The following is a 14,012-nucleotide window of genomic DNA, read 5'->3' as shown; positions in this document are numbered from 1 at the left end:
CATGTAAGTGCAGCTCATAAGTTTGCTATGTCGGCACGGGCCGAATTCAGATTGAGAAAACAAGACGGTTCAAGATTGGGAAATATGCTTGATAAAGGACATGCAAAGATTGTCCAAGAACATCGTGAGTATATGAGAGCTGTGGTTGAGTCTCTAGCAAGGACAGACAGTGAATGACACAGTGGAATTTCTAGCTCTAATGAGACCCTACCGCGATGCATTTATAGATTTATACCAACTAATCTGCATATCACTGACTCTACCTGTGACATCTGCCTCATGCAAATGGAGTTTCTCTTGCCTCAGACGCCTCAAAAACTACCTAAGGAATAGCAGTGGCGATGCTCGGAACAGCAACTTGGCTCTGTTGGCCATAAACAGCCGGAGGACCAAAGCATTTGACATCCAGAAAATCATTGATGCTTTCGCCACCAATCACAGCAACAGACGGTTGTGCTTCTCTGAAAACATCAGTGGTGAGTGCAGTTGATTTTTTAAAAATTTGGGCCAAGACTAATGCTGATTATTATTATTATTATTATTTTGTGGTGGATACCCCATAGTCCTTATATTTCCTGCAAATCCTAAAATATTACATTTACTGCTATTAAGCCTACTGGTTTTGCTTAAACTTCCAAGCGGCAATTCTGTTGATTTTTGTTTTAAATTCAATAGCCGAATTAATTGAGGTATTGCATGGTCAGAGCACGATTTGTCCAACTCCTGGTAAAGCCTTGCATCTGTTGTTTGCCTTATTTGACTTTAATAACGGTGCATCTTTTGGCATTGTCTGTCTATGTAATGTGAATAGCAGTGGACATTGAGGGTTAGTGTTGTGTTTTTCAGTTGAAAAGCATGCATTTGACGCTGAATGCGGGATTGGTGCGTGATTCACGTTGTGCGCTGTGGGTGGGATGCTCTGTTGGTTTGTTTGTTTATGCTCTGTGTAGCCCGGGTTGTCTCCGATGCTGTTGACACTGTCACAGTTCACTTCTATATTATATTTATCAATTGTTGTTGCTTGTGAATCAACAGAGGCATTTATAGTCGGCTCATAATGCTTGAAACTGACTTTTGAATGCCACGTGTCTGGCCTTGCGAATACATATTACCATAGGGTACATCCCTCAGCACCATCACTGAATAATTCAGCCCCACTGTAGCACCAGCAAGAAAAAATCTCTGGCGCCGCCGCTGTCCTTTTCCCAGGGTGGAAATAGCCAGTAAAAGAAGGCGTAATTTCAAAGTGTTTGGAAGAGAGTATAGGGGGATGTCAAAGATAGTTTTGTTTTACACAGAGAGTGATGGGTCTGTGGAATGAACCGCCAGGACTGCGGTAGAGGCAGATACATTAGGGATATTTAAGAGACTTAACAGGGTATTTAAGAAAAGAATGAGGAGAATCCAGTGAAATGATTAGGCCTCCTACCGGCAGAGGGCTCTCTCTGTTTTGAGTGTGCAAGTTTTAGTCTTGGCGGGCCTGCTTTGTAGCTCCCACACTGTAAACTGCTGAGATGTACTCAGTAAAAACATTTAATAATACTACTCTGTTGTCATTCTTGCTCTGAGCATATCTAACAGGAACATGGATGAAAGAAAAATGGAGGACAATGTAGGAGAGAAGGGTTAGAATGAACTTGAAATAGGTTAAAAGGTTAGCACAACATTATGGGCCGAAGGGATCACACTATTCTATGAAACTTAAACTATACCAAGTGTAATTAAAATACCAAATTCATCTAACTTCAATTTCTACAGGTTAGGTCACAAAGATCAGCCTTTCAGAGAATAGTTTTTATCCCCACAGTAGATATACAACAGAATTGGAATCCTTCTATTGAGAAAAAAAACTTATAGTTAAATTAAATAATATTCTGTAGTACTGTTGTCATCACAATGTGGCATTTATCTAAATTTGTTGGCACCATATGAGTAGTTATTACACTCTGTGACCACTTTATTAGGTACAGTTTCACACCTGCTCGTTAATGCAAGTAATCTAATCAGCCAATCATGTGGCAGCAACTCAATGCATAAAAGCAGGCAGACATGGTCAAGAGGTTCAGTTGTTGTTCAAACCAAACATCAGAATGGGGAAGAAATGTGATCTACGTGACTTGGACCATGGAATGATTGTTGGTGCCAGATTGGGTGGTTTGAGTCTCTCCGGGGATTTTCATGCACAGAAGTCTCTAGAGTTTACAGACAATGGTGCGATAAACAGAAAACATCCAGGGAACAGCAGTTCTGTGAGCAAGAACGCTCTGTTAATGAGAAGTCAGAGAAGAATTGCCAGACAGGTTTAAGGTGACAGGAAGGCGACAGAAGCTCAAATAACCATGTGTTACAATGTGGTGGGCAGAAGAGCCTCTCTGAATGCACAACAATTTGAACCTTGCAGTGAATGGGCTGCAGCAGAAAAAGGCCACTCCTGTATCTAATAAAGCGGCCACTGAGTGCATCAAATAACCATAAGATAATATACTGTTTAAAGTAATCTGCAGATGTTACTTAAGAAAAAGGAACCAGCTGTGCAAGCTTCAATATTGTCTGTGATCATGCCTGTGATGATCACATCACAGGCCTGTGATGTTCTGAGCTGTATCACAATTTTTTTGTCGGCTTTTCCGTTCTTGAACACCAATGCCCAGGCATGGAGAAGCCTACAAAAAGTGGTGGACACAGCCCAGTCCATCACATGAAAGCCTTCTCCACCACTGAGCTCATCTGCACATCTACGAGGAGCACTGGCACAGGAAAACAGCATCCATTACCGAGGACCTGCACCATCCATGCCATGCTCTCTTCTCACTTCTACCACTGGGCAGGAGGTACAGGAGCCACAGGTAACACAGCACCAGGTTTAGGAAGTTACAAACATCAGGCTCCTGGACCAGCACCAATAACCTCAACTCTGAACTGATTCCACAACCTATGGACTCATTTTCAAGGACTCTACAGCTTATATTCTCAATATTGTTTATTTATTTATTTGCACAGATTGCTTTCTTTTACACATTGGTTGCCTGCCCTTTGTTGTGTGTAGTTTTTCATGGATTCTATTCTATTTTTTCCTACAGCGAATGCCAGTAAGAAAATGAATCTCAGGGTTGTATATGGTGACATAGGTGTACTTTGATAATACATTTACTTTAAATTTTCATTTTTGAATATCACAACAAAAGCAGCACTTTAAAAGTGCTTTGCAACAACCTGGCAGGAATGTGGAAGATGCTACTCATCTATGTGAGTCCAGTGTTACCTGGTGTGGTTGACTTTTGGCTATCCTTTGAAGTGGTTCAACAAGCCAACTGTAGCAAATTGATTCCAGTGGAAAGGACTAGAAAATTAATACTGCCCTCATTGACAATGATTCATATCCCTAAGCTAAATTTGAAAAGCTATCCTTATTTTAAGTATTTAAATCTATTTGAATATTTATTTTCAGGTGTCTGATAAACTCTAAAGCTTTTCACATCAAGGTACCTCAGGTTGAGTTTCAGTGATAGACCAACAGAGGCTTAAACCAACCACTTATATACCTTGCTGGAGCATCTCAGGTACAGAGAGTCCGTTTGCTTGCTTCTCCACTTTCGGAAAAGGCAGGTGAATACCATGGATACATGGGCAATATCAACCCATCCACATTAGACAAAAACTACTTCACTCCAAGGACAGAGATGCTCATTTTCAGTCCTATATTCACTATAAGCACTCGGCAAAGAGCTCCTCTTCTACAAAAGCTCTTTCTAAGCCTGCCAATAATTTGAAGACCTTTTTGTGTTTATTTGTGGAATGCCACTCACCATAGTTTCAGAATGCCTGTGGCACTGTTATAACTAATAAACCACTTACCAGCAAAGCAAGAAATACATTGAAATAATCCACCAGTAGGTCATCAGTTAGTAAAAAGTCTTCCTGAAAGAAGAAAGAAAACAGGAATAGTAAACAGAAAAGATTCTGCAGATGCTGGAAATCTTAAGCAACACTCACAAAATGCTAGAGGAACTCAGTAGGTCGGGCAGTATCTACGGAAAGGAATAAGCAGTCAGAGTTATTTTTTTTAACTCTCTTCATCCCCTTTCCTGTTTTCTTTAGTTATGGAAAATAGTGGTTTTGCAGTTTTAAAAAGGACATCTATCTCATGCTAAATGTTCCTAACCCAAATTCAAAAGAATTGGGTCAATGTGCCATTTTCATTGACAATTCTGCACATCTCATTACCATCATAAGTCAGGGCAATATTCAAAATTAAATGTAAATCCTTTCAGGAAGGTACATTGTTTTTAATCAGTAATATTTCTTTGGATTTAAAGCAAGCATATGATCATAGATTCTTATCAAACACAGAAGACAGCAGTTTAGTTCACCGTCCTATACTAGCTCCTTTAGCCACCCATTCAATTAGTTCCACATTCCTAATTTTAACCAGTTGCTCTGCAAACATATTTTTTACTTTTAGAATCTCAGCTAATGAATGTAATATGTAATTTAGTATGTAATGTAGGGGCCATTGAAGGATCCTATCCCAAAATGCCCTTTCTTGTCTCTTTACAACTCACATCCTGCCTATCCTCTAGAATCAACATCCTATGCAACCCAGATTCTCTACCTTCTTCTCCTTCTTTAAGGCCAGCATGATTTTTTCCATCATCCATGTGCATCTCTAAGAGTATCTTAAATGATGTCGCTACCTCACCCCCACCCCGGGCAGGGCGTTTTATGCACTCACCATTCTCTGTGCAAAATACTTTCAACTGACATCCACCCTTCCCTCTTATATCTTCCTCCAATCTCCGTAAATTGTGCCCCCTCATATTAGCCATTTCCACCCTGGGAAAGTCTCTGGCTGTCTACTCAATCTATGGCTCTTGTCATCTTGTACACCTCTAGCAAGTTGGCATGGTAACGTAGTGGTTAGCACAGCACTTCACAGTTCAGACGACCTGGGTACAGATTACTTTGTTGCCTGTAAGCAGTTTTTATGTTTTTCCCATGACCTCCAGGTGTTCCTGTTTCCTCTCACAGTCCAAAGACCAGATGGTAGGTTAATTGATCATTGTAAATTGATTAGGCTAGGTTAAATCAGGGGATTGCTGGGCACCATGGCTCGAAGTGCCACAAGAGCCTATATGTGCTGTATCTCAATTTTTTTTTAAGTCACCTCTTTTGTCCTTTTTCTAAACATCATTTGCCTTGGGTGGCCTATCTATTTTTTCACTGCACTTCTACAATGTTTGGAATGCTCTATAAATGTAAGCAAGCAACTTCGAAATTGATTAAACCATTTATCGTGTATATCTCCATCTTTGTCTTGACAAGCATTTTCATGCATGCCGTGTAAGAGTTTTATTTACACATTTTACGATTGGTATAGAAAGAGTATTAGGCGCTTTGAAGATCTTTTCATTGATAATCGTTGTGCAACTTTTCAACAACTGCCTGTAAAGTTTAATCTACCTAATATTCATTTCTTTAGATACCTTCAAATTAGACATTTCATTAACCCTTTGATACCAAACTTTCCTGAGATGCCTGAGAAAAATGTTCTGGACTTGCTTCTTTGTATCAATTCATTGGGTAAAAGTTTAATATCTGCTATTCGGGATAAGTTAGTGATTTTGAGGCGTGCCCCCTTCAATAAAATTAGAACTGCCTGGGAACATGAACTAAATATCTCCTTATCTGATGCGGTTTGGGATTCAATTCTTAAGTCAGTCAACTCAACCTCTCTATGTGCTCATCACTGCCTTTTGCAGTTTAAGGTTGCACACAGGGCTCATATGTCTAAAACTAAATTATCGCGGTTTTACCCCGACATTAGTCCTGTTTGTGATAAGTGTAGAGGGGCTGAGGCTTCCCTTATTCATATGTACTGGGCCTGTCCTAGTTTAGAGAAATTCTGGAGAGAAGTTTTTTCAACCCTATCTCATATTCTTAATTGCCATTTAGAACCTAACCCTCTGGTTGCTCTTTTTGGCACCTTGGGTGAAGTAGGTATGCACTTGAGTCCAACTAAATGCCAAACATTATCTTTAGCCTCTCTCTTGGCTAGATGGTTGGTTCTTCTTAGGTGGAAAGATGCTGCCCCACCCACTCATGCTCAATGGCTCAGTGATATTATGGCCTGTTTAGACCTCGAAAAGATTAATTATTCACTTCTCAATTCGGACATAAAGTTTCATAAGGTGTGGGGACCTTTTCTTGAATATTTTCAAAACTCTTCTTTAGGTTAAGTTTATCCTTTTTTAGTATGCTACAATCCCTTACTTTCAGCTTTTTTTTTGTAATGTTATACGGTTTTTTGTTGTGAATTATATTATACTTCTGGTAGTCGGCATTATACTTTCTTTTTGCCTATATGTACTTACAGTTCTCTGGGGTTGAATGCTCCAATTTTTTTTTTCTTTTACACACAGAAATGGTTGGCCTTGGTTTTTTTTCATGGGAGGTTGGGGTGGATACTAATTTTACATAATTCTATTTTGGGTGCTTTTTTATTGTTATGAATTATATATTGGATTTGCTTGTTTCGCACTATATAAATCTCCATTTTGTTGTTGGGTTTTTCCCCGTAGTTTTACTGTAGAAATGCATAAAAAATTAATTAAAAAAGTTTTATTTTACACTGAATAGTATAAAACTTACACAAAGTACTTAAGAGGAAAGGAATGAGTTGTACAGTGAAAGTATTTTGCTACAGTAATTCTAGTGGAAAGAAACAAATTATTTTGATGGCCTCCTTATGGGTCCAGAGGTTCCTCTCGGGCAGGGGTTCTCACCCTGAGGTCCATGGACCCTTCGGTTAATAGCAGGGGTCCATGGCATAAGGAAGGTTGGAAACCCTTGCCCTAGGAACAAATACAAAGGATGTACAATTCTATACTGCCATTATATTAGTTTAATATATTAGTATTATTTTTATGTAGTAGTTTTGCGATATGTTAGTTTTTTGTGTGGGGGGGACTGGGGATTTGGGATCTGATGTTCTTGTTGGTGTTTTTCTGGATGGGTGATCAGTTAGTTTTTTGTGGGCAAGAGAGGGGGCTGGAGGTTTGATGTCATCATTGCTGTTTTTTTTCTTGTGGGCTATATGTTAGATTTTATTGTGATGGAGGGGGTTGGGGGTTTGCAGTTTGATGTTCTGGCTGCCGTTTTCATACCATCTTAAAGGATTTTGGCTGCAGATGGTTAATTTGATTAACCATTCTAGTTAGCCCCCCCACCCCCTCTATTATCCCCATCACTAAATTGCACTGTAAACACTTTAAACCACCTATTTATAATGCTGTTTGCATTGTAAATACATATTGTCATTTAAGTACTTATGCACATTTTATTCCACGTCCATACTTTTGCTTCTAGATATATTTTCATATAATTCTTTATAATCGTTGAATGTATTTGTTTTTTTTTTGTTACATGCCAAAATACCACAGCAAATTCCTATGACATGTAAATCTATATGGTGAATATAGATGATTCTTGATCCTTGCTTGGAGACATTCCTTCGAAGGAGAAAACACCCTTACTCATAATTCACCCCTTTTTGATATACTTACAAAGTCATCCAGTGTTACGTTAGGTGGCTCTGAAAAACAAAACATTCCAAAGTCAGGGGAACATAAACCATCTAGTTAACTTAAAATCGATTAGATTAAATTTAATTTATAAACTTCTCTTGATAGAAAAGGGGACAAGGAGATGGCAGATGAACTAAATGAGTATTTTGCATCAGTCTTCACTGTGGAAGACACTAGCAGTATGCCTGATGTTCTGGTGTGTGAAGGAAGAGAAGTGGGTGTGGTTGCTGTTACAAGGGAGAAGGTGCTCAGAAAGCTGAAAGAACTAAAGGTACACAAGTCACTTGAACCAGATGAACTGCACCCTAGGGTTCTGAAGGTGGTAGCAGTAGAGATTGTGGAGGCATTAATAATGATCTTTCAAAAAAATCATTGGATTCTGGCATGGTGCCAGAGGACTGGAAAATTGCTAATATCACTCCACTCTTTAAGAAAGGAGGAAGGCAGCAGAAAGGAAGTTATCAATCAGTTAGCCTGACCTCAGAGGTTGAGAAGATGTTAGAGTCAATTGTTAGGGATAAGGTTATGGAGTGCTTGGTGACACAAGACAAGATGGGACAAAGTCAGCATGGTTTCCTTTAGGGAAAATCTTGCCTGACAAACCTTTTGAAATTCATTGAGGAGATTACAAGTAGAATAAACAAAAGGAAATGCCATGGATGTTATATATTTGGATTTTCAGAAACCTTTGACAAGGTGCTACACATGAGGCTGCTTACCAAGTTAAGAGCCCATAGTATTACAGGAAAGTTACTAACATGGTTAGGGCATTGGTTGATTGGTAGGAGACAACGAGTGGGAATAAAAGAATTCTTTTCTGATTGGCTGCCAGTGACTAGTGGTGTTCCACAGGGGTCGATGTTGGGACCGCTCCTTTTTATGCTGTTAATGAATAATTTAGATGATGGAATAGATGGCTTTGTTGCCAAGTTTGCAGATGATACAAAGATTGGTGGAGGGACAGATAGTGTTGCAGAAACAGGAAAGCTGCAGAAGGACTTAGACATATTAGGCAGACATCTCACCTCTCCCGGAAGTTTCGGGAGTCTCCCGCAAATTAATAGTGGTTCCCTGATTCCCGCAAATTATATACAATGTCCCAGTAATTGATTTTTTTGAGAGCGAGCGTGAGAGAAAGCGCGAGAGTAGGCGCAAGAGCAAGAAAGCAAGCGTGAGAGAGCGAGCGCGAGTGAGATCAACCATGAGAGAGAGAGAGAGAGCGCACACGCGTGAGAGAGAGAGAGAGAGCGAGAGCGAGAAAGTAAGCGCGAGAGAGAGTGAGAGCGAGAAAGCAAGCATGGGAGAGCGAGAGCAAGAGCAAGAAAGCGAGTGCGAGTGACAGCATCCATGAGCGAGAGCGTGCGCGCGATAGAGAGAGAGCAAGAGTGAGAGACTTCCAAAACAAGTCAAGTGGCAGAGTGTTCCAAAAAAAGAAAATATAAAACGTACGTCACCCCAGACTACACTAAAGTGTACCCCTGCCTAATAGGGGTTCAAAATAATGACAGTGTTGCTCAATGCACTGTTTGCAACAGTGACTTTTCTATTGCCCATGGTGGGTTAAGACTGTAAAAGACATGTTGAGGTGAGTTTAACAGGTGTCATTCATTCATTAGCATAGCTAACGTTATTTAAACTAGCTGGCTAGCTGCTAAGGAGCTACTCTATTGCAGACATCCCACCTCTCCCGGAAGTTCCGGAAGTCTCCCGCAAATTGATGGTGCTACCTCCCTGAAATGAGTTTTTGCAGGGTGGGATGTCTGTATTAGGAGAATAGGCAAGAGAGTGGCAAGTGAAATGCAATGTTGAAATTGCATGGTCATGCACTTTGGTAGAACAAATGTGCAGATTATTTTCTAAACAGAGAGAAAATCTGTAAGTCTGAGATGCAAAGGGACTTGGGAGTCCTTGTGCAGAACACTCTGAAGGTTAATATGCAGGTTGAGTCAGTGGTGAGGAAGGCAAATGCAATGTTTGTATTCATTTCAAGAGGTCTAGAATATAGGGGCAGGGATGTTATGCTGAGGCTTTGTAAGGACAGGGATGTGAGGCTGAGCCTTTATAAGGACAGGGATGTGATACTGAGGCTTTGTAAGGCACTGGTGAGGCCTCACCATGAGTATGTGAACAATTTTGGGCTCCTCATTTAAGAAAAGCTGTGCTGGCATTGGAAAGGGTTCAGAGGAGTTTCACAAGGATAATTCCTGGAATGAAAGGGTTATCATATGAGGAATGTCTGATGGACTCTGCACTCACTGGAATTTAGAAGGATGGGGGGAGTATTTCATTGAAACCTTTCGAATGTTGAAAGACCAAGACAGAGTAGATGTGGAAAGGATGTTTCCCATGGTGGCAGAATCTAGGACAAGAGGGCATAGCCTCAGAATAAAGGGCATCCACTTAAAATAAGATACAGAGAAATTTCTTTAGCCAGAGGTAGTCTCTCTGGGAGATGACTGGTCTTGTCCAGAGGGTGGAGAATTTGTGGAATTTATTCCCCAGACAGTCATGAAGGCCAGGTCATTGGGTGTATTTAAGGCAGAGCTTGATAGGTTCTTGATTGGACATGGCATCAAAGTTTACAGGGAGAAGGCCAGGGAAAGGGGTTGAGGAGGGGGAAAAAGGATCAGCCATGATTGAATGGTGGAGCAGACTTGATGGGCCAAATGGCCTAATTCTGCTCCTATGTCATATGGCCTTATGGTCTACACAGGGGAATTTACCACTTTGGTACCAGGACACCAGCACATGCAGATATATTTTAATCGAACTGAAATAATGGCACCTCAATGGTGCTTCAATGAGACCGTTATTTACTCATCGTCTTGGGAGACATCTAAGCAGAAGTGAGCTTGAACTATCAAAAGTCGAAGGAAGAGAGGAGTTCTGCCTCAGGGGTAGCCATGATCAATACCTCAGGTACGTAGTAGAATTAGAAAACCAGATACAGTCCCTTCAGCAAAAACATGTAGGATATTACTGGAGAAAATTATCAGGATCAGATACAGACTAATGAAATTGGTCAGTGTGCATCCAGGTAACTCGGGATGCACTTAAATTTCTGAATCTGATAGCATGGACCTCACTTCTTTCTTTTTTTTCCTTTTTCCAATATTTTTATTGATATTATATAAATTACATGAATACAAATACAAAATTCATAAGGATACAAGTAAATAATACGAATTACATTACATTTAAATCACAGTAATATGATCACAGTATCCCATATTCCAAAACAATCATGTATAAAAAAAGATTGAATTATGAAATGAAATAGAATAAAATAATTGTATTTTATTTAAAAAAATCTACCCCCACTACCAAAATGAGCTGGTTGGTAAAAAAAAAAAAGAAAAAAGATAAATACATTACCATATGATATTATAATAATAATGGCTCAGATCCATACTTTAATAACAGTTCAAAGATTGTGAAAATAATTCAGAAAGGGTCCTCATAACATTAGAAAATCATGTTTGGAATCAGAAATCGTACAACGAATCTTCTCTAGATCAAGGTACAACATAACGTCAAGTAGCCATCGAACATGAGTGGGTCCTTCCACTTGAGCAAGATCGCTCTCCTGGCCATAAGAGACATAAAGGCCAATACCCGTAAATTAGATAGCTTCAATTTTGTAACACTATCCTCAACAATACCAAACAAGGCAGACAAATGGTTGGGCTTAAAGCTGACATTGAAAAGTGCAGAAAAATTTTGAAATACATCTTTCCAGAATTTTTCAAGGCTCGGACAAGTCCAAAACATATGAATTAGTGTGGCCACTCCATTAGTACAACTATCACAGTAAGGGGAAATATCTGCGTAGAAACGGGACAGCTTGTCTTTAGACACGTGAACTCTATGTACCGCTTTGAATTGTAATAAAGAATGACGAGCACATAATGATGAAAAATTAATCAATTTTAAAATAATCTTCCAGCTCTCATCAGATATGAAAATCTGTAAATCCTTTCCCCAGTCTCCATTAATTTTCTCCATAGAGGTCATTTTCAGTCCCAACAGTAGACCATAAATGTAAGATATTGAACTGTTGTCAAAGGGTTTCAGATTAAAAATTGTATCTATTATATTCTTATCTGGACTTGTAGGAAATGTAAGTAATTGAGATCTTAAAAAATCTCTAATCTGTAAGTATGGAAAAAAGTGAGTGTTGGAAAGGTTAAATTTCGTTGAAAGTTGCACAAAAGAGTGATTCCCTCCATCAAACAAATCCTGAAATCGTTTAATACCCAATCTATATCTATCCCATTCTTTAAAAGATGAGTCAATTAAAGATTTGCCCTACCCAATTTTAGGTTATATTATTGGGCAGTTAATATACGTAATATTACATTCCGGATATATTACATTAACCATGAGAATTGCCTTATATGGGTTTCTTTGGAAGTCAACTCTGTTATAAAATTTTCCATTATTTGTTTACTCAGATCCTCGCTTCCTTTATCTTTAAATAAACTAATGGACAATGTGGTGGTTAAACATACATTGAGGACTTGGTTACAGTTTAGAAAACGTTTTGGTTTATTGAGATTCTCCCTCTCAAGTCCCATTTCTTCTAATTGATTTTTCAAACCATCTTTAATGGACCTCACTTCTAAAGAAACACATAAGAGTGAGATCTGTGCTACATATACTAGTTGAATGCTTGCCATGATTGGCACAAATTCGTTACTACTTAATGTCCATCAAGTACCAAATTGGGTATCAAACGAGTAGCTAAAAGAATGGGTTGGAGAAAAGGGACCCTCGTGTCACTTTCAAAGTCTTACACTAACCAATAGATTACTGGGTACCTGTGATGATGGTAAATGAAGGTTTTATGTTGGTGCAGTTAACCTACCCTTTGAAAAGGATTCACAATGTGGACAAATATCATGAGAAGGCTTTGATATCCTTCAGTAACCCACCAACACTTCCTATTGTTATGAATGGTACTGGGAAATGGATAGATCTTTAGCCAGATGTAGTCTCTCTGGGAGACCACTGGTCTTGACCAGAGAGAGGGTGGTGAATTTGTGGATTTTTTCACCCCAGGCAGCTGTGGAGGCCAGGTCACTGGGCGTATTTAAGGCAGAGCGTGAAAGGTTCTTGATTGGACATGGCATCAAAGTTTACGGGGAGAAGGCCAGGGAGTCATCAAGGGGGAGACCACTGGTCTTGTCCAGAAGAAATGACAAGGCATAAATTTACAAATTGTGGTTTCAGTACTTAAGAAAATTATTCATTCTCTATTTTGCAAGTGAATAATCAATCAGTCTTTCATGCAATATGCATTAGTGGGATAGATATATAGCAACAGTAGCTACAAGTTATACCAAGAGATGGAAACCGTGCCCTTTGGAAAGTTATAATGTCACCATTGGGAATGTAACTTTAAATCTGACTATTGGAGGACAAACTTTGCCTCAGTTAACAGTGGACGTGGTAACAAAGGAGAACCTCACAATCCAGCACAGTGATATGGACCATTATGTTGTTACCGACTTACCACTAATCCCTCACTTGACTGCAGACTGGACATGAGTAGTAGAGGAGGCAAGGCAGATAATCCATCAATGGACTAAGCGTATACAAGTTATTAAGACACACGCTGATAAGGAAAATTAAGTATTAAGTGACGCAGACTCTTGGGATTCAAAGTAGTTACTGGTTTGGTAACTGATTTAGAACAAAGAGCCATAAATTACCAGTTGTTACTTGCGGAAGAGGGTAATAAATGGATGCTGGATTGGACTAGAGCCAATAGGAAGGTGACATAGGTCAGATGACCTCAAGCCATCAAGACTGAAATGCACCATATGAACTGATAAGGGAAGGAGAGGCTTCGAATGTGAGCCAGCCACAACTCTCCAGAGACCAACGATCGGGGATGCGGAGGACCCCACATTGCAGCATAGACCCCATTTCCTGGATATAACCTTTCCTATTCTTTGACTGTTCATGGGAGGTTAGAGAAACTTACAAGGTGTGCACATATTTGGTTGTGTAACTTCATGCAGTTTTTTGTTGAGATAATAAGGGTACTTCTCAGAGAATACAGATTCTCTCTGTGCCTAATTGATCATTATCATTAAGGAGTAATCCTTGTAATGCCAGAGAACTGGAAAATTGCAAATGTTACTCCATTCATTAAGAAGTGGGGGGATGCAGAAGAAGGGAAATTATAGGCCAGTTAGCCTGACTTCAGTGATTGGGAAGATGTTGGAGTCCATTATTAAGGATGAGGTTTTGGTGTACTCGGAAGCACATGATAAAGTAGACCTTAAGGGGAAATCTTGTCTGACAAATCTGTTGGAATTATTTGAGAAAAAAACAGGCATAATAGACAAAGTCCATAACAATCAGTAGATGTTGTTTACTTGGATTTTTAGAAAGTCTTTGATAAGTTGCTCCACTTGACGC

At 39.5% G+C, this 14,012-nt stretch overlaps 1 protein-coding gene across 1 annotated transcript in view; it reads right to left on the bottom strand.

The window, feature by feature from the left end:
• The window catches only part of LOC140191644 (regulator of G-protein signaling 22-like), a 151,057-nt gene that overhangs the window by 124,822 nt on the left and 12,223 nt on the right, over positions 1 to 14,012 (bottom strand). The window contains exons 2-3 of the mRNA XM_072249277.1: positions 7,563 to 7,591; positions 3,856 to 3,918 (exon numbers count right to left, since the gene is read on the bottom strand). Of these exons, the coding sequence (XP_072105378.1) occupies positions 3,856 to 3,918; positions 7,563 to 7,591 (92 nt within the window). The remainder of the gene's footprint in view (positions 1 to 3,855; positions 3,919 to 7,562; positions 7,592 to 14,012) is intronic.

Source organism: Mobula birostris, chromosome 1 (genome assembly GCF_030028105.1).
Source record: "Mobula birostris isolate sMobBir1 chromosome 1, sMobBir1.hap1, whole genome shotgun sequence".
NCBI lineage: Eukaryota > Metazoa > Chordata > Chondrichthyes > Myliobatiformes > Myliobatidae > Mobula > Mobula birostris.
This window is presented reverse-complemented; position numbering and strand designations above follow the sequence as displayed.